The sequence below is a fragment of the Balaenoptera acutorostrata genome, chromosome 3, assembly GCF_949987535.1.
Source record: "Balaenoptera acutorostrata chromosome 3, mBalAcu1.1, whole genome shotgun sequence".
Lineage (NCBI taxonomy): Eukaryota > Metazoa > Chordata > Mammalia > Artiodactyla > Balaenopteridae > Balaenoptera > Balaenoptera acutorostrata.
The window spans coordinates 79,704,953-79,724,477 of record NC_080066.1 but is presented as its reverse complement, the minus strand read 5'-3'; the positions used below and the strand labels follow the sequence as shown (position 1 = coordinate 79,724,477).

At 35.3% G+C, this 19,525-nt stretch overlaps 1 protein-coding gene across 8 annotated transcripts in view; it reads left to right on the top strand.

Annotated features, from left to right (window-relative positions):
* The window catches only part of TCF12 (transcription factor 12), a 375,328-nt gene that overhangs the window by 274,758 nt on the left and 81,045 nt on the right, over window positions 1-19,525 (top strand). For all 8 annotated transcript variants that reach the window (XM_057542292.1, XM_057542293.1, XM_007194942.2 and 5 more), the window contains one exon: window positions 16,711-16,846. In XM_057542292.1, coding sequence (XP_057398275.1) covers window positions 16,711-16,846 — 136 coding nt within the window. The remainder of the gene's footprint in view (window positions 1-16,710; window positions 16,847-19,525) is intronic.

Sequence of the window (19,525 nt, the reverse complement as noted above, 5' to 3'; positions counted from 1 at the left end):
GATTGTATCTCATCAGTGAAGAAATCTGTAAGGTGTTAGAACCAATTCAAAGGAGAATCCAAAAACAGACACATTCATAGATCAAAATTATGGAAATTAATATTCAAACAGAGAGGCAAAACATTTTTTTTTTTTCCTTTGGAGCAGGGTGGTAGAGGTATTGAGGGTGGGGAAAGGTCTTTCATCCCTTTACTGGACAGAATTTTTTTTCAGATGTACATATAAGAATTATTTTTCATTGCTACTAGTTGTCTACAATTTAGAGAGTTGTAAAATAGCTCCCATAGAATGAGAATCAGGTAACCTAGAAAGGTATGCTGTAGACCAGTGGTCAGCAAACTATGGCTGCCAGCCAAATATCTCAACCCCTTGAATGATTTTATTAGAACATACCCATGTTCATTCATTTATGTATTGGCTATGGCTTCTTTCTTGCTACAAAAATGGAATTGAGTAGTTACAAAGAGACAATATGGCCCACAAAGCTTAAATGTTTTCTATCTGGCCCTTAACTGAACTGACCGTACTGCAGGTAATGCATAATATTCCATCAAAGCATGATTTTTTTCCAACGCAGGTATGTGTTTCTGACAATTAAGAGAATCAGGGTTTTCATATGCAGCAAATCCTAAACTAACTTGATGTTTCCCCAGGATGATTAATTAAAGCTAGTTGTTTTAAACAGCAGTTGGGATATTTCTTTACATAACAACAAACCTAATGATAGAGACCTTAGCTTTAGGCTAAATTATTAGAACACAATATTTAGAGCCAGGAAGCTGATGTTGTATACCATTCTGAGCAAATGTATTTCTAAACAGGCATAATCGCCTGTTAGAAATACATTTTACTATTTGCAAATAGTAAAGTAACTTGCAACTCCAGCATATAGAGAATGATTGAAGGACAGAGGGCTATTTAGTTTTAAGAAAGGAGGACACCAGTAGCTTGAGAAGCATCTTCAAATATTTGAAGCATAATTTGGGTTGTTCTGTAACTTTTAAGGTTAAAACTTTGGGCAATATGTAGGAGTTAAGCAATTCTGATTTTAACGTAGTATAAGAAGGAATATTCTCCTAGTATAGAGGATGGAATGTTCAACCTTGGTAAATAGTGACTTCCCTCTTAGTGGCTATGTTTGAGTAGAAGCTAGACATTCACTTTACTGGAATTTTTATACTAGAGGGATTAGAGCATCTGTTGTTTGATTGAAATAACAGACCTTATTGAAGTTTTCTTCTAATTCCATGAGCTCTTTAGTGACAAGTAAAAAGCTTTTCAGGAGGTGTTGATGATCCATCTGAGGTTGGAGACCAGAAATTACTATTGACATTCATCTATATGGTTTTATACATGTTTTAATTTCCCCAGCAATATTGATTCATGAATGTTATCATTTTGTCAGTAGACCAGTAGTTTAAAGCATATACAGTGGTAAGGAGTGGGAATTTTAGACTCTCTGCTTGGACTGGGTTGTTATTTGGTCCAAACCAGAGCTTTCTCTTTTTATCAAACCAACAATTATTGAATTTCTAATCTTGTTTTTCCTTTTCTGAGGCCAATTTTTAGGTTCCTCTAGCCAGTTTTTCTGAGTTATCTTTTGGGGGAGTATCCCTTTGGACCATGACAGAGATTTGGCTGCTGCTGCTGCCTTTGAGGGCAGCATTTCTTTTGGAAATACCAACAAGGTGATTTCCCTCAGCCTCCAGCAAGTCAAGTTTAGAATGCCCCATAATCTTAATAATAGCTAAAGTGGCAGGTAAAAGTATTACATCTAATAATTTTAAATTTTATTTAAAATTTTAAAAATTTTAATTTTATTTCTGCTGAAAGTAAGAAAGCCGTGTTGCTTCCACAACACTTGAAAATCATGAGCTACTCTGAGAAGCATATCTACTGTCAGTATAAATATTGGCAAACTTTGTCCTTAGCTAAAGTACAAGCCCACGTAAGAGCATATAATTCAGCCTGTTGGACCTAAACAGAAAGGAATAGGTTCAGAGACAGGAACTCTTGAGCTTCACTAGAGATCCTCAGTATTTGAACTGTTTCAGTACTCTGAGGCATGGGCTGCTTTATAGTCGTGGAGTTGAGCACTAAGACTGTGGCTCTAGTGTCAGTTAGGACTGGAAGAGATTCATCCCAAATCTGGAGAAACATTTCTCCAAGATGATCAAGAGGGAGAATTGGGAAGAGTGCCTGTAGTTCCTCAGTTCCCCTACCATTGAGAATTGGCAGGATGTTGGAAAGGCTAGTTAGAGAGCTAAAGGTGCCTAAAGCACTTAAATTTATAACAATCTCTTTTTCAGTGTCCTGGCTTTTTGTAATAATAACAAAAACTAGGAGGGTTTTTACTTTGTTTAGGAACTTTCATTTGCTGGAGTTGAGGATTAAGAATTTTGTTCATCTTCCTTTTAGGTGACTGCTCTAGAGTGTGCGAGAGCTGGTTTACCAGATTACCTAAATCTGGAGTGGACATAGTTTCCCCTTCCATCCTGGTCCTTTCTACTAGAAGGGAAAGGTCCCGGTTCAGCCCCTTAATAAACGTAGAGTTAAAAGCTCCTCAGGTGCAATCAACATAGGAAGGAAAACCAGAATTTTCTTTAAAACCAATTTGAAGTTGATTGTTAAGAGTCATGAACAGGTTCATCAGATTTTTGTGTGCAAGTCTGAATTTGTTCCAATCAACAGGATTCGGAAAAGCCCCAGGAATTGCTTGATGAAGTCACCTAGTGATTGCCTGAGCCTGATCATATAATAAGTTAGTGGGCTGGTCTCCCAGTTGTAATTCTAGAGACCTTTCAGGATTTTCCCAATTAGCAGTTTTCAGTACTGGGTCTGGCCTTCACTAACAAGTATATAAACTAGTTGATATAATTAGAGAAACCAGGTTGATAAGTTTGAATGACTATATTAAATTCTTCAGCAAATCTGTGAGGATCTTTAGTTACTTTGGGAAAATATTTGACTATGGCTCCCAGTTCAGCTTTGGTCCAGGGAATATAAGAAATTAAGGGTTTAGCCTCTGGATCCTCAGAGGGCTTAATTTTGAAGGGACGGGTTCTGACAAGTTCAGAAGAAAAGGGAGTAGGGAGAGTTTCAGAGAAAAAGAGAAGTTCAACAAGAGAAATCTTACCTTAAAATCTTATTTTGCAGAGAGGCAATTTCAGACTCCTGATAACATTGGGAAGCCTCAAAATACCAATTAAAATAGGTATTCCCCTCAGTTCTCAAAATTTTTGAGCAGTTGTAGTCAAATTCAATTTAAAGGAAATTAAAGTTGGGAATTTCAAATGTTCCCCATAATGGCCATTGATATTCTAAATTGCCTTTGGTCAGGTTGGTTCATTTAGTTTAAAATGTGCCTGAGGAAGGTTCTTAAACATAAAATCAGCCTGAGTTCCTGTAAGAGGGGGTGCCCTCAAAATACTTAGATATCTGGGATCCCATTCCTCAGAGGTTTTTCTCTAGAGTAAAAGAATAATTTTTCAAACTGCCCAAACAGCTCAGTTCAAACAGCATGAAACTCAAACAACCAGCAAGCTTATAGCATCCAGTTCGAAGGAAACAGCTTTGTCCTAGAGGAACAGGGCCAAAGATTTTTCAACAAGTTTCCAGAGAACAGCCCCTCTTTCATAGGAATGGGCCAGTGGCTCAACTGAAGCGGTTTCAGTGAAGCAGTCCCTGTTACCAAAGGAATGGGTGGACAGCTTCTCAGCCAGCTTTAGCTGAGCCAGTCTGTTCTCAATATCAGACTGACGTGCCAAACAAGTACTCACATACAGAGCAAGGCCTTAACCAGAAAGGTGAAACCTTAAAATAGATCCCAAATAAAGCCTGGAGACCTTCAAACACAAAGAGGGTAAGAACACGGATCCAGGAGAAAGACATACCTTCAAATCTCGGTCAGCAAGAAAATCAGTGAGCAAAATGGACTCAATTGTGAGTACCACACCTGTTTGCTTACCAGCCCCAGAGTCGTTGGGGGTCTTCTCTGGTCTCCCTATGGGCCACCAAAATGTTGACCTAAAACAAATAGAGTACCAGATATTTCTCCAACAAAGATGGGTTTATTCAGGATCAGCAAAGAATTGCAATTCAAGGTCTGTAACCATGGTGAGCCACATGCAAGTCTCCCACAGCAAGGAAAGGAGAATGCTTTTATAGAGGGCGAAAAGGAAATTCCAAGGGCTGGAGTAAACAAGAGTTCATGGCTTTTCATTGACTGAGTCCTTGTCAGGAAAGAAGAGGAGTCTTTCTTCTTCCTTCTGGACTGTTACCGTCACAGGTGGTGAGAGCTCTCCCTTCTGGTCTCTCAGCTCTGTTTAATTGAGGTTTCTGTTTACGTTTTACAGGTGCAATAAGTAGTAGGGGAGTGATGGTGCTTTAAGAATAGATTATGTCAGAATTGAATATTGAACTTCAAAATTTCTGAAGTCAAGTGGTTCCCCATACCAACACCTTTGCAGGAGTAGGTTATTTGATGGTGATGGAGGATTGTTGGAGTCAGGAATGTTAAGACATAAAACTGGCTGTTGGATCAAATGTTGAAGCTATCTAAGAGATGATTCACTAATAAAAGAGCATGTGAAAGGGCATGCACAGTGGCTGGCACACAGTAGGCATCAAAAAATGTTTGAATCTGAATCCTGCGATCCAGGAAAGGGTAGTAAGCCATCAGCTGCCTTCAGGGTGAGCTGGGCTTTGTGAGTTGTTTGGAGCAGAGGTAAAATAAATTGTTTTGTGGGAGTTATGTCTCATCATGAAGTATGAACAGTAGGCAGTTTTAATATCCTGCTTCTGTTAAAAGGCCAGAGAGAGTTAGATTATGCAGAGGTAACTTGGCAGGGGGAAGAGGCATTGTTTCTTTGTTCCTATTCCCTCCATAAAATTTGCTAATTATATTTTTCGTGCTACTCAGTGCTGTTTCAGAATATTGTTTCAAAGATCATTATTCTTTTGTAAACTTATTTCAGGAGAAAGGAGTCTGTTAAATAATGGCTAGAGATTAGACACCATCCTGGGGAAAAAAAGTGAAGAAAGAGGTGACCACAGACTGGGTATTACATGTTAATAAGGGATTGTTGTCAGTTTGGGGGATGTAACAAGAGCTGAGAAATGGAAGAATAAATGAAGCAGAAGCAGCAGAATACTGACAGTTGTTGAAGCTGGGTGAAAGGTATATAAATAAAGGTTTATTACACTTTATTTCCTACTTTTGTTTATATTTGAAAATTCCCAAAATAAAAAGTTTAATTTTTAAAAAGATATCCAGTATAGAATGTTTCAGTTCAAAAAGTATTACATGCCTAACTGTAGGCCTAGTGCTATATTGGGTTTTGTGTTACCCTTAACTGTATTCTTGAAAATGCAAGGTATGGGAAAGAGAGCATACTCATTTACTAGATGTGAAAGCTAGCATTAAACAGAAAGGGAGTGGCTTCAAAGTATTAGAACTCTGCTGAAAATCTTAGGACTACATAACACCATTTCCACAGAAGCAAAAGAGAAATGACATTTCCTTATCTCTTGTTCTTCTTATGTTGGTTAACATCTCACATAGTTGGCTGCTTTGTATTCATAAAAGAAAAGGCTCAAAGGCATACTGGTACCTTTACAGGAAGTCTTCCAGAGGGCCCTATTTATCAAGGAAGTTTCTAAATTCAAACAGTCAGAAAAACTGCTCACTTAGGAGAAGACATGCTTAGAGTATGCTCACTACTAACCTCATGAGAGTCTGCCTTCAAGACATTCCTATAACATTTTTGAAAGTGGGGACTCTCCTTATGGAAGCCTATAAAATCCTAAGTCGTTCTTAAATTATTTAAATACTGGATATATTAAAATAGCTTTTATTTTTGCTGGGTTTTTTCATAGTTCTTTTATTTCTGGGAGGTCTTTTTTATCAATCTACATCCCAGATCTTCCTACTTTGTTATCCTTCCATTGGCTGATACAGGATTCAGGAGAAAAGTTCAAAGAAAAAAAATAGTGAAAATGAAATAATAATAAGATGGTAAAATTTCCCTCTGCTTACTGATAATTAAAGAAGATTGAGAAACTTAAACTGCTAAGATTGCCATGTTTTAGTAATTTAATAGTATATAGGTAGTTTCTTTTCTTCTCTTTTTTCTTTTTTCTCTTTTTAAGCCAGAAAGATTGGGCTGATTGTGTTGGCAGGATGCATTTGATGGATGACTGTCATTATCTTCTCAAACCTGCATGACACTTTAAATATTGAAAATGATAATTAAATTTTCAAGAGACCATGTTGAGATTATAAGATTTGGGACTTGTAAAAGAATGAGCATAGCAGTTGGCTAGTGGTGGCTGGTATGTTTTTATTGACCCAGGAAAGAAATAGAAGCATCTCAGATTTTCTTTTACTTTGTTTCCCTGTACATCCCTCCCCACCCCCTCCCCCAATTAATATATTGTCCAAAATGTTGGTAATGACTTGGAACTATTCAGGTTGCACAAAGCATTTAATGAAATCTTGTCTTAGACAGAACACTAGAGAGGATCATAATTAATGTCTCATTTTCTGCCAGTTGCTATTGATTACTCATTCAAGATCCCTTTGTTCTCAGAATGGTAACTGTAGTTTGCATTGCTATCTAATGAGATTCTCAGGATAGAATTCTTTAACAACTTGCTGATAATTGCTAACATATCCCTGGAATTTCAATGTAAATGAATTTGCATAATAATACAATTATTTCACAAATGTCTGTTTTCCAAATTTGAGATTTATTACAGCCTGTTTTTTAATCATTTGTAGAAAGTTAACAGAAGACTGATACATTATTAAAGCCCAGCATTTATATTTTGCCCTGAGTTCCCCTTCACCCTCTGAGATTTTGATTTGGTTGTGACATGAGGTGAGAGGCTTCTTTGTCATTTTCAATTCCCCTGTCTCTGAAACTTCAGATGGACTCACAGCTGAACTGTACTGTGATGTTTCTAAATTAAAAGAGCAGTTGCAAATATAATAATACTATACTAATTTTGCTTCTAGAACAGTTTTCTTTCTTTATCCCTCAGTGACAAAAGAACACATGGTACAGTATAAAGAATTCATCTGAGAGGAATTCCCTGCCAGTCCAGTGGTTAGGACCCCTCACTTTCACTCCCGAGGACACAGGTTCGATCCCTGGTCCGGGAACTAGTCAGGAAACTAAGATCCTGCAAGCTGCGTGGCCAAAAAAAAAGAATTCATCTGGGAAATTTTAACAATTTATGTACTCTATTTTATCATGATTGTTTTTTATACCTTTCTACATCTTTAATTAATAAGCTCCCCCTCTCAAAAAGACAAATTTGGGAACAGCTGCTTGCCCTTACGTATGAAAACTGCATGCCATTTCAGGGATATAATATAGGCATGAAATTAAGGAGGTCTGTAGAATGTACAAAGAGCAGTGGTTCCAAGAGTCCATATTAAATATTTTAAGTTTTTTGAAATATATGACTACACCATTAGGTACTCTCCATCTTTTCTAGAAAACAAATTAGTGTTAAGTTAGTGCTTCAAATTTTTAATCATAAAATGAGGATAAAAATTTTTGACATTAGGTCCTTATTTTCTCTGATTGTGCATAGATATCAAAGTATATGTAGTACAGCATTTGGACCAAGCCATTTAATGGTAAAAAGTAGCTCTGAGGAAGTAAGTTTATATTTATCCAGATTTCAGATACTTTCCCTTTTAAGGGTAAAGAATATCCAAATTACTGCAGTGTGATTTTGAATCTTCCTGGCTACTTATCAGCACCATTTTAATATAGGATATTTTCCTGTGTTACTATTAAATTACGTTCACAGTGTCTTCCAATGTAATTAAGAAGAAGTTGCATTAGTAAATGCTGTTGGCCATGCCCACTACTTTATACCTCTTCTTTACACTTTGGTCAGTATCATCATGAAGACTTTCTCTAAATAGCCTTTTCAAGTTCACATTTTAGAGTCAGGATTTCTCAAGCACATGATGAGGAAGACAGAGCTTTAAAAAAAAAAATTATTGCATAGGCTACTAAAGTTCCATATAAAGAAATGAGAATTTTTCTTCAGGCTGAAGGTTTGTCATATGCAGTTCAAAATGAAACTTACTGTAGGTTTTTATTACAATAATCTAGGCTAATAAAAAGAAACAAAATTGAGTTATTTGTAGTGAGGTGGATGGACCTAGAGTCTGTCATACAGAGTGAAGTAAGTCAGAAAGAGAAAAACAAATACCATATGCTAACACATATATATGGAATCTAAAAAAAAAAAAAAAGTTTCTGAAGAACCTAGGGGCAGGACAGGAATAAAGATGCAGACGTAGAGAATGGACTTGAGGACGCGGGGAGGGGGAAGGGGGGAAGGGTAAGCTGGGACGAAGTGAGAGAGTGGCGTGGACATATATACACTACCAAATGTAAAATAGATAGCTAGTGGGAAGCAGCCACATAGCACAAGGAGATCAGCTCGGTGCTTTGTGACCACCTAGAGGGATGGGATAGGGAGGGTGGGAGGGAGACGCAAGAGGAAGGAGATGTGTGGATATATGTATATGTATAGCTGATTCACTTTGTTATAAAGCAGAAGCTAACATACCATTGTAAAACAATTACACTCCAATAAAGATGTTTTAAAAAATAAATAAATAAAATAAAATGAAATATGGTATTTTATTAATTTGAAGAAACTTCAAATTCCAGAAGAGTAAAGAGAATAATATAATAAACTTCAAGCCTCTAAATTTCTTCTTTGAAAAATAATTTATTTCATATATATATATATAAAGGTATTAAAAGAATACGAAGAGGAAAAAATAATAATAATAATCTAGGCTATCTTAGTGTTTCAGGAATAACCCTTTATTAATTATTCTTTGGTAATTAGATATATTTTTCACAGATGGAGTTGCTAGATGACTGTAGAAAAGATTCTTTTCTCTAAGCATGTGTTAAGAAATTTAGTGCTATGTCATTTCAGAATACTAATTCTGCCTTGAATAAGACAGCAGAATAAAACTGCTTTGTCTAGTTCTGTATCCTCTGGGATACTTGGGTATTCTTTTTGCCTTAGATACCTCCAGGACAAGATCAATAATGCTTCTCATTTGTTTCAGACAGGCGGAAAAATCAATAATATGAGCTGATATGTAATTTTATTTTAGGAAAAAATTCAGTAGTTTATTATGTGCACTTTAGTTTTACCAAAATGTTTAAAGGATCAAATAAAGGAAAAATACATGATTTTGTCAGTGGTAGAATATCAAAATGTTAGGCATATATAGTTTAGCCCTTGATTTTTAAAGTCATATTTACCATTAGTTCCATGGGTATTATTTCTTAGATTATCAAGTCCTTGTGGAGAAAACCTTGTCTTAAACTTCTTTTGTGTTTCTTATAGTACTGAACATTTCATTTTAGTTAACAGGATGAAATATCATCTTGTGTTCTTAAAAAGAAACAATTTCTCCTACATTTACTTTGCCTAATCATTTTGATCATGATACAGGTAAAATGGGGAAATGGTTATTTCTATGATTAGGACAGCTGAGTGAAGGGCAGCTGAATGAAGAACAACTTCTGTATCTTTTTTGGCACTAATATTCACTGGAGAAAAAGAAGACGGTATTTCCTAACCACATCTCCAGATTTGGCAACAATAAGGAGAAAAGTATATCAACAGTAAAATTGGTAACAAGTAAACATTTTTCCCTAAAAAAAAGTTCGTTCTTCTTTTTCTTCCTTTATTTCATGCATATGTACAAAAACCTACCAGTATGTATTCTATAGGTAACTCAGCTTTAGGATTATAATTCACAAATTCATTTATAGGTCACTTGTATTTTTTTAAGTTAATCTTATAAATGGTAATTGGGTTCCTGGACTATTGTGGAAGTTTTATTGTATTGAGGAAAGAGCCTCTTCAACAGAACTAGATTCAAATTAGGTTCCACTGCTTGCTATCTGTATAACATAAAATCTCTGTACGTAATGCTTAGTAAGATTGCAGTAAATATTAACTGAGATGGTACATTTGATGTTGTGCTAGTGGATCCTTGATATTTAGTCTGATTTTCTCCAAGTTTTTATTTTGAAAAATTACAAACCCACAGAAAAGATACCAGAATAGTACAATGAGCATCCAGTTACTCTTAATCGAGTTATATCATTTAACATTTCACCATATTGGTGCACACGCATTCTTTTTCTTTCACTCAATATGTGTCTGTAGATGTTTGTATGCTAAACGTGGGTTTATGCACACAAATATACACACTTCTGCTGAATCGCTCTGAGAATAAGTTGGCATTTTTCTGTTTATTCTTGGTCTAGGTTCATACAATTTAAATCTGTCACACTCCTCTTTGGATTTAGCCTCTAATTGTCAATCCTTTCTCTGGGGGCCTATTCTCTTTTCTATTTCCAATATCCTATTTTACTTTAGCCATTGGGAGTTGCAACTCAACCGTCTTGGATTCAGGGCAGACGAGGTCTCCTTACTTAGGAGAAAGAGTTTGTGCCCAGGAAACAATAAAAAAAAAATGCCACTCATCTTATTTTCATTCTTTGTGATACTTAGAATATGGTAACCTTTGGAGGAAAAAAAATGAATTGGAGTTTTTATTTTCTCTAGGGCCTACAACCATGCTACTCACTTTTACTTAAGCTTTATTTACTTCTGCCAGTAACCCCGTGAAATATTAATATAACCAAACAAAACTGATGCATTAATGTTAGACAGTTTGCCCAGGATCTTACAGTCAGGTTTTGAACTCAGGGCAGCTAACTCCAAAGCCCATGCTGTTTCCAGGACATCAGAGTTTTTGTAGACATTTTATTTACTTTTAGGAATATAAGAAATACATTTGCCTATTCACCTTTTAGATTGTTTTATACTTCTTTTAGTCTTTATTATGACTATTACTGGACTTCTTTGAAGAAATAACTCACTGGCTACATTTTATTCATCTGAATGTTTATCTATCTGTATCTTACAACTTTAAGCAGACAGACTTCTTAACCATCCTCCAAACTCAGCCCTTTGTTTTGCCATTAAAGCATTATGTAAGGGATCAATTAATATTTTCTAAAAAGGGCTACATAGTAAATAATTAAGGCTTTCCAGACCATATATTGTCTGTTGCAACTACTCAACTCTTCCACTGTAGCACAAAAACAGCCATAGCCAATATATAAGTGAATTAAGTGAGACTGTGTTCCAATAAAAGTATTTTCCAAACAGGCCCAATTTGACCTGTAGGCCATGGTTTGTTGACCACTAGTATTAATCATCATCTTATATGCCCATTAGAATTTATATGCCAGGGAAATGTTGAAAGGAACAATGTAAGAGATACATGAATGCCCATCTCCTCTCACGTATTTGTTTGTGTGGGTACAGTGACCAGTTTTGTATGTACCTTCTACATGAGAAAACACAGATGAAGTAATAAATACAGCAGGCACCTCAAAACATGATATCATGAAAGTCAGTTTTGCACTGAGCAGGGAACATCCTATTAAAAGACTAATGATGTTTTTAAGGAAAAATTCAAGGTACATGACCCCTGCCCTCAAACATGTGGTAATAATATGTTCCATCTAGCATACTCTAGCCATATTCTAATTGCTATTTGAGGAATGTCAGATGTGCCTAGCACAGGCAAAAAAACAGAAAGAAACACAAAACAGATGTAACAATGGAAATTTTAGTATAATGTGTGGGAGACTTGATGATTCCTGGGTCACACTATTCTCACACAAATAACATAATCAGGAGATCCACTTCTAATGGTTTGTTATAGAAATAGAAAGGATACATGTGCCATTTACATTTATATTAATTGTTTTCTCATTTTTATCATTTCTCCTAGAGATTATTGTCTTAAGGGGAGCTATTTCTCCTTCATGCCTGCTGGTCAACACCTTTGTTTCCTAATCTGTTGAACCTTGTATCTGTTGGAATTTGTGTGATTAATGCTAAATAATTACATTGATATTAAGCAGTCTTTTCATATACACATCATATTGTCTGGTGATCGAAATCCTCTTCTCACTTTCCTCTTTTGTAAAAGAAGATATCAACTCTATTCAAAGAATCACTTACTTTTGAGAAGTCTGAAAAATTTGTCTTCTTAATTATAAACATTTCTGAAAGATGCAGTGATCTTTGGGTGATTTAATATACTAATTACTTCATGTGTGCTCCAGCATTGTTGAATAGGCTTCAGTTTTTTAAAAACTGAAATATCAAATATCACATGAAGAGACAGTATAGCAAAACGTATGAGGTGCAGTGAAAGCAGTGATCAGAAGGAAATTTATAGTTGTAAATGTCTACATTGAAAAAGAAGAAAGATCAGTAACCTAACTTTATACCATAAGAACCTAGAAAAAGAAAAGAAAACCAAACCCAATGCTAGCAGAAGGAAGGAAATAATAAAGATTAGAGCAGAAATTTTTAAAAATAGAGAAAAGGAAAACAATAGAACCATCAAAATCAAAAGTTTCTTCTCTGAAAAGATAAACAAAATTGACAAACCTTTAGCTATATTGACTAAGAAAAAAAGTCTAATTACTAAAATCAGAAATGAAATAGGGAGCATTACTACCAACCTTATAAAAATAAAAGGGATTATAAAAGAATACTGTGAACAATTGTATGCTAAAAAATCAGACACTGTAGAAGAAATGGACAAATTCCTAGAAACATACATACCACCAAAACTGAAGAAATAGAAAATCTGAACAGAACTAAAACAAGTAGATTGAATCGGTAATAAAAATCCTCCCAAAAAAGAAAAGCACAGGACCAAATGGTTTCACTAATGAATTTTACCAATCATTTAAAGGAGAATTAACACCAGTCCTTCTCAAACACTTCTTAACTCATTTAACGAGGCAAGAATTACCATGATACAAAGCTAGAGATATCACAGGAAAAAGGAAACTACAGACCAATATCCTTTTTGTATATTAATGAAAAATTTTCTACAAAATACTAGCAAGCTACAAATCCACCACCGTGTTAAAAGGATTGCACACCACGACTAACTGGGTTTTATTTTAAGAATGCATGTGTATTAGACATATGAGAATTGATCATTCATTAATTAGAATGAAGGGGGAAAAAGTCACTCAGTCATCACATCTGATGCAGAAGAAGCATCTGACAAAATCCAACACCCTTTTATGATAAAATACTTCACAATACTAGGAATAGGCAGGAACTTCCTCAATTTGATAAAGGTCATTTGTGAAAAACCCACACCTAATGCCATGCCCAATGGTAAAACATGAAAGCCTTTCCTCCTATGATCAAGAACAGGACAAAGATGTCTACTTTCATCACTTTCATTCAACATTTTACTGTGCATTCTAACCAGAGCATTTAGGCAAGAAAAAGAAATAAAAGACATCCAAATTGGAAAGGAAGAAGTAAAACTATCTCTGTTTGCAGATGATATGATCTTTATATATAGGGAATCTATAATAAAATTATTAGAGCTAAAAATGAATTTAGCAAAGTTGCAAGATTCAAGATCAACACACAAAATTTAGTTTTATTTCTTTACGCTGATGAACAAACCAAAAATAAAATTAAGTGACAGCTCAACTTACAGTATCATCCAAAAGAATAAAATAACCTAGGAATAAATTTAACTACAAGGTGTAAGACTTGTACACTGGAAACTACAAAGCACTGCTGAAAGAAATTAAAGAAGACCTAAGTAAAAGGAAAAATATTCAGTGTTCATCAATTGGAAGACTTATTGTTGTTAGGATGGCAATACTCCCCAAAGCAATCTACAGATTCAGTGCAATCCCTATCAAAATTCCAATGGCATCTTTTTGCAGAAATGGAAAAGCTGATTCTCAAATTTATACATAACTTCAAGAAATCCTGAATAGCCAAAACAGCATTGAAAAAGAAAAGTAAAATTGGAGTACGCATACTTTCCAATTTCAAAACTTAATACAAAGCTACAGTAACCAAAACACTGTGGAACTGGTATAAGGTAGACATATAGACCCATGTGATAGAATTGAAAGTCCAGATAGAAACTGGAACATCTATGACCAATTGATTTTTAACAAGGGTGCCAAGACCACTGAGTTAGGAAATACTATTTTCCTCAACAAATAGTGCTAGAACAACTGGATATCCACATACAAAAGAATGAAGTTGGACCCCTACCCCTACCCCTATATACACTATATACAAAAGTTAACTCAAAGTGCATCAGTGATCTAAGTATAAGAGCTAAAACTATAAACTCTTAGAGGAAATTGTAGGGATAAATCTTCATTACCTTGGATTTGGCAATGGATTCTTAGATATGACATTAAAAGCACAAGAAACAAAGGGAAAAATAAGTTGGACTTCATCAATATTAAAAACTTTTGTGAATCAAAGGACATTATCAAGAAGTGAAAAGACAACCTACAAAATGGGAGAAAATATTTGCAAATCAGATGTCTGATAAGGGTCTAATATACAGAACAGAACATATAAGAACTCTTAGAATACCACAGCAGAAAGGCAACTCAATTCAAAAATGGGCAAAGGACTTGAATAAACATTTTTCCAAAGAAGATATACAAAGGATCATCAAGCCCAAGAAGAGTTGTTCAGCATCATTAGTCACAAGGGAATTGCAAATCAAAACCACAATAAGATACCACTTCACACCCATGAGGATGGCTATAATTTAAAAACCAGAAAGTAACAAGTATTGGTAAGGATGTAGAGAACTTAGAACCGTCATACAATGAAGTGTAAAATTGTGCAGTCACCATGGAAAACAGTTTGGCAGTTTCTCAAAAAGTTAGATTTTACCACGTGACCCAGCAACTCCACTCTTAAGTGTATAACCAAAACAATTGAAAAGAGATACTCAAACAAATACTTGCACACAAAGGTTCATAGCAACACTATTCACAATAGTCCAAAGCTGGAGAAAACCAAAATGTTACATCAATGGATAAATGCATAAACAAATGGTAGTATATCCGTCCAATGGAATATCATTCATTCCTGAAAAGAAATGAAGTACTGATACATGCTGCAACATGATGAACTTCAAAAACATGCTAAGTGAAAGAAGCTGGATGCAAAAGGTCACATATTGCATTATTTCATTTATATGAAATATTCAAAATAAATTAAATCCACAGAGACAGAAGCAGATAAGTGGTTGTCAGGGACTGGAGGAGGGGAGGAATGGAAGTGACTGTTTGAATGGGTATGGAGTTGCCTTTTGGGGTGACGAAATGTTCTGGAACTAGAGGGTGATGGTTGCACGTTATGAATGTACTAAATGTCACTGATTGGAAATGTTAAAATGGTTAATTTTATGTTATGTTAATTCCACCTTAGATTTTTAAGCTGAAACATAAATATTACTTAAAATTATTAAATAGTGTGACAAACTGAAATGAAAGTCTTTCTGGAGGCAGGGACTGGACTATTATGACTAGCATTATAAAGTTCTACTGATTCTTTCTAACCAGAGCTGAGGTTTATTTCTCAGTACCTTTATGATGCTCAGTAGCTGGAATGACAACTACCAACAGTATGGTGATAGCAGTAAGGGGTATTATTGAGTGGGAGAATAGTAAATATATTAGAGAAATCACAGCTCTTTTCATTTGAGAGCATCTTCTTAAGTATATCTAACACCCTTTCCAATTGAGGTCTTCCTTTTCCCTCAGCTACCAGAAAGCTTGAAAACAAATTCTGCCATATTAACTTCATTTGCTTTATGACAGGGTCAATTCGTTAGGAGGTCAGGGCTGCTGAATCTCTGGATTTCAGTGAAGTACTTGACACAGTTTCATGACATCACTGTGACATACATTAGGGCTCTCTCCTCAGCCTTGTCATCCTGGACAAGGATTAAAATGGATGATTATTATGGATCAAATATAACAAGATGAATTTTATCAGAGATAAATGTTAAGTCTTGTACTTGGAACCAAAGAACACAAACTGAACAAAGAAACCATTGGAGGGACATGACTTAATAGCAACTTATACAATAAAGAGTAACAGGGTGTGATTACTCTTAACCTCTCAATATGAGCTAGCTAGCACAAATGGGTTGTTTAAATATAGTGTTGAAAACTACTCTGCATTAATAAGGCCACATCTGGGGCATTATTCTCCATTCTCCTTTGCAAGAGACTTTGACAAACGGAAAATAAATCTAGAGGTCTGTATCAGGGATGGTGAGGAGGACATTCAGACCATGTCATGAGACACAGTTGAAGAAAACAGGAATGGCTAGTCTTGAAAATATTGGCACTCTTCAAACAATGAGAGCTTTCCAAAAAGGAAAAAAAATGGAAAAAGAACAGAATTGACTACCTTTTGTGGTCATGAAAGCATTCAAGCAAAGACGGGGTGGCCATTTTTCAAAAATGTTCTTGATGATTAAAGAGTGGAACTACATAGTAACTAAAGTATCTTTCAACCCTAAGAGTGTATGGATCTACATAATTACTAGAAAGCAGGCAACATGAGGATGGGGAAAAAGAGAAAATACAGGTTTAAACTAATGGTCTAATAAAATTCAAATAATTACTTAGATACTTCCTAAATTCAAGGGTTTGTTGAAGTTACTATAAATAGTTCAGGAGTGATGTCATTTTCAGATTTGGGTTCATAATCAACAAGAAGATACCTTGTTTCTTTGGCCTTGTTTTATAGTCTAGTCTCCTGAGACAAGATCTAGGGCTTGGAAGCCCAGCGCAAATCTCTTCTTCAGGAAAACCTGGGACACCGTACTACTCATTCTCTGCCACAAGTTCCAGGAGAAGACCACTCCATGACTCTGCAGCACTTGGTAAGTGTATCACACAACAAACCCCATTTTACAAATGTTTCTTCCCTACCCCACTCCCCCTTAGTCTGTCCTTCTGGCTATACTTTTAATTAGAAGAAATTTGGTTTCTTGGGTATCACGATGATATTGGGGCTTATTTACATAAAATAATATATCATATATTTAATAAACAATATTTTTATTTGGTCATCAGTATAAGAGGAACTGAATAGTGAAAAATGGAACTTTAAAAATGGGATTAGTTTTTCCTCTTATAATAAAAATGTCATGTACTAATATTAACATCTTATTCTTGACTAAAATTGATATAATGCTCAACAGTTTACAAAGTGGTTTTATAGTATACGTTCTCATTTCATCCATACAGCGATCCTAGTAGTCAGTGGACGTAATACTAGCTTTAACATAAAATTGAGGCTCAAAAGAGGACACATTCATATAACTAGTAGGTGATTTATGCAGGATAAAATTTAAGATTTTCTGACTCCAAGTCCAATGTTCTTTGCATATTAATTGCTTCTACTCCCCACTTTTTAAAAAATTGAGGTAAAATTAACATAACAATTATCCATATTAAAGTGTACAATCCAGGGACATTTAGTATATTCACAAAACTGTATAGCCATCATCTCTAGCTCCAAAACATCACCTCAAAAGGAAACTCAGTAACTATCAAGCATGCAAATCTCATTTTCTTTAGCTTCCTTCTTTTATGTCTTATACATAGCCTAACCAGGCCAATCTGTTTTGTGTTGCTGCTTACAGCAAGCCTCAGGTATACTCTGACACCCTATCCAGTCAGTGTTTAAATGTGGGAATTTTTGGTTATTCTTACCAAAGAATCCTTTATATAAGAAAATTGAAGTTGTAAAGCATGTTTATATTAAGGATAGGCCAGCTTCTGAAATACACATAGTCCACCAAAAGAAAGTATGTCCCAGTTACTTGTTCTACAAGTACTTGTTGACACCCCTAATTTGTATGTCTACCTCTGTCAAACCTAAACTTTGGTAAAATATCCCTATCCTTTGGGTCTAGAATATGCTTGAGGGTGTAAAAGGGCACAGTGATGGATTGTCATATTAGGCATAGAAAGCTCTGGTTAGATATGCCCACCTCTCAGTGTGGTGGGTGGTTGAGTATATGTACTGTTAGCTCCGATGATTTAGACCACTGCACTCATTAAGGAAATGGTAAGTTAAAGTATCTTTTCTCCATCTCCACTTTTGTTTCCCACCAAATTAGTTAGTCAGGGTAAGAACATTCTTTTGAGTCTAGATGTGGCGGTGTCACTCTAGAAGAATATCTGTTAGTATGCTATGTGAGCACACACTGTGACAAAAAGCACTAATATAGACCAGTATACTATTACTAAGAGTTCAAGGAGGAAATAATTGGAATATTGAGGGCAGGGAGGGGGAGTGGATTTCATAAATACTCAAGCTTTCCAGAAATTAAAGCTTATATATTCTTCATTTTCATTTTGATTATGATAATGCTAGGTACTATGGATTATTTCTTCTATGCCAGGTACTGTGTTATACATACTGCATCTTTACAAAAACTCTATGAGGTTATAATATTAACCTCATGTTGCAGATAAGGAACCAAGACCCAGGAAGCTAAGTAACTTAGCCAAGCCTTGGTATCCAGGGAGGTGCACTCATCTCCTGGGTGAATACCATTTAGTGGATTATTATTCCATTCTTCATTGTTATTTCTCAGTCTTAGACACTCTTTCTTGACATTGCAGTTATCCATAAAATCTCTGAAAGGACTTCAGAGATAATCTACGCCAATCTTAGCATCTTTTCAAGCTATTTAGATGCTTTAGGAAATCAACATTCTGCAAAACAGTATCTAACTTATAATACTCTTGCCACAGTTTTTAATATAAACCTAGTAATAATGGCTAAAATTTATTGTGTCACTTTCTGTTAGGCACTGCCCTGAGCATCTTTCTGTATTATGTTTATTGCAATAACTCCAGGAGGTTATTGTAGGTAACTGAAGTTCTAAGAGGTTAAGTAATTTGCCCATGCTCACACAGCTGCTGTGTGATGGAGCTGAAATTTGAATCCAATCAGCTTACCCTCTTAACTATTACACTTTGAAACCTCCCAAAAGTGAACTCTGTATCCTAAGTTCATGATTTTGAATCCAACATTATTTACATAATTGTAGAGTGGCAGCTAATGATGAGATTAAAAATATAAAAGAAAAATTTCCATTCCCATGGCAGTGAAAAACTGTCCTTATCTAAACAGCGATGTATTCTACTGCTAACTACCCCAAAAGAGAGTGATGGGCTCCAGACTGATAAGAACAGTTCAGTTGACTCTCTTGGTATGTATGGAGTGTGGCTTTTGCTCAAGGGATACTGTACTAGTTGTGAAAAGTTGGGTTTTAGAAAAGCCTCACAAAGAACAAAAATTTTGCCTGTAAGTTTTATAGAGTGTGCCAGATGTTGTTTATCTTTGGCACTTTTGTTTTAAGGAAATATAGGCTGCCTCTTGGGGTAGGGAATAGATGCTAATGAGTGTTTTTTTCCTCTTTTTATTGTATAAAATTTTTCCATGTGCTACTTACAAAGTTGCTTTTTTAACTTTGCAACCTCCTGGGATATTCACTATAAAGATTCCCAGCCCCAACTTAAATGGGTTTCATTCTTTCTTAAAC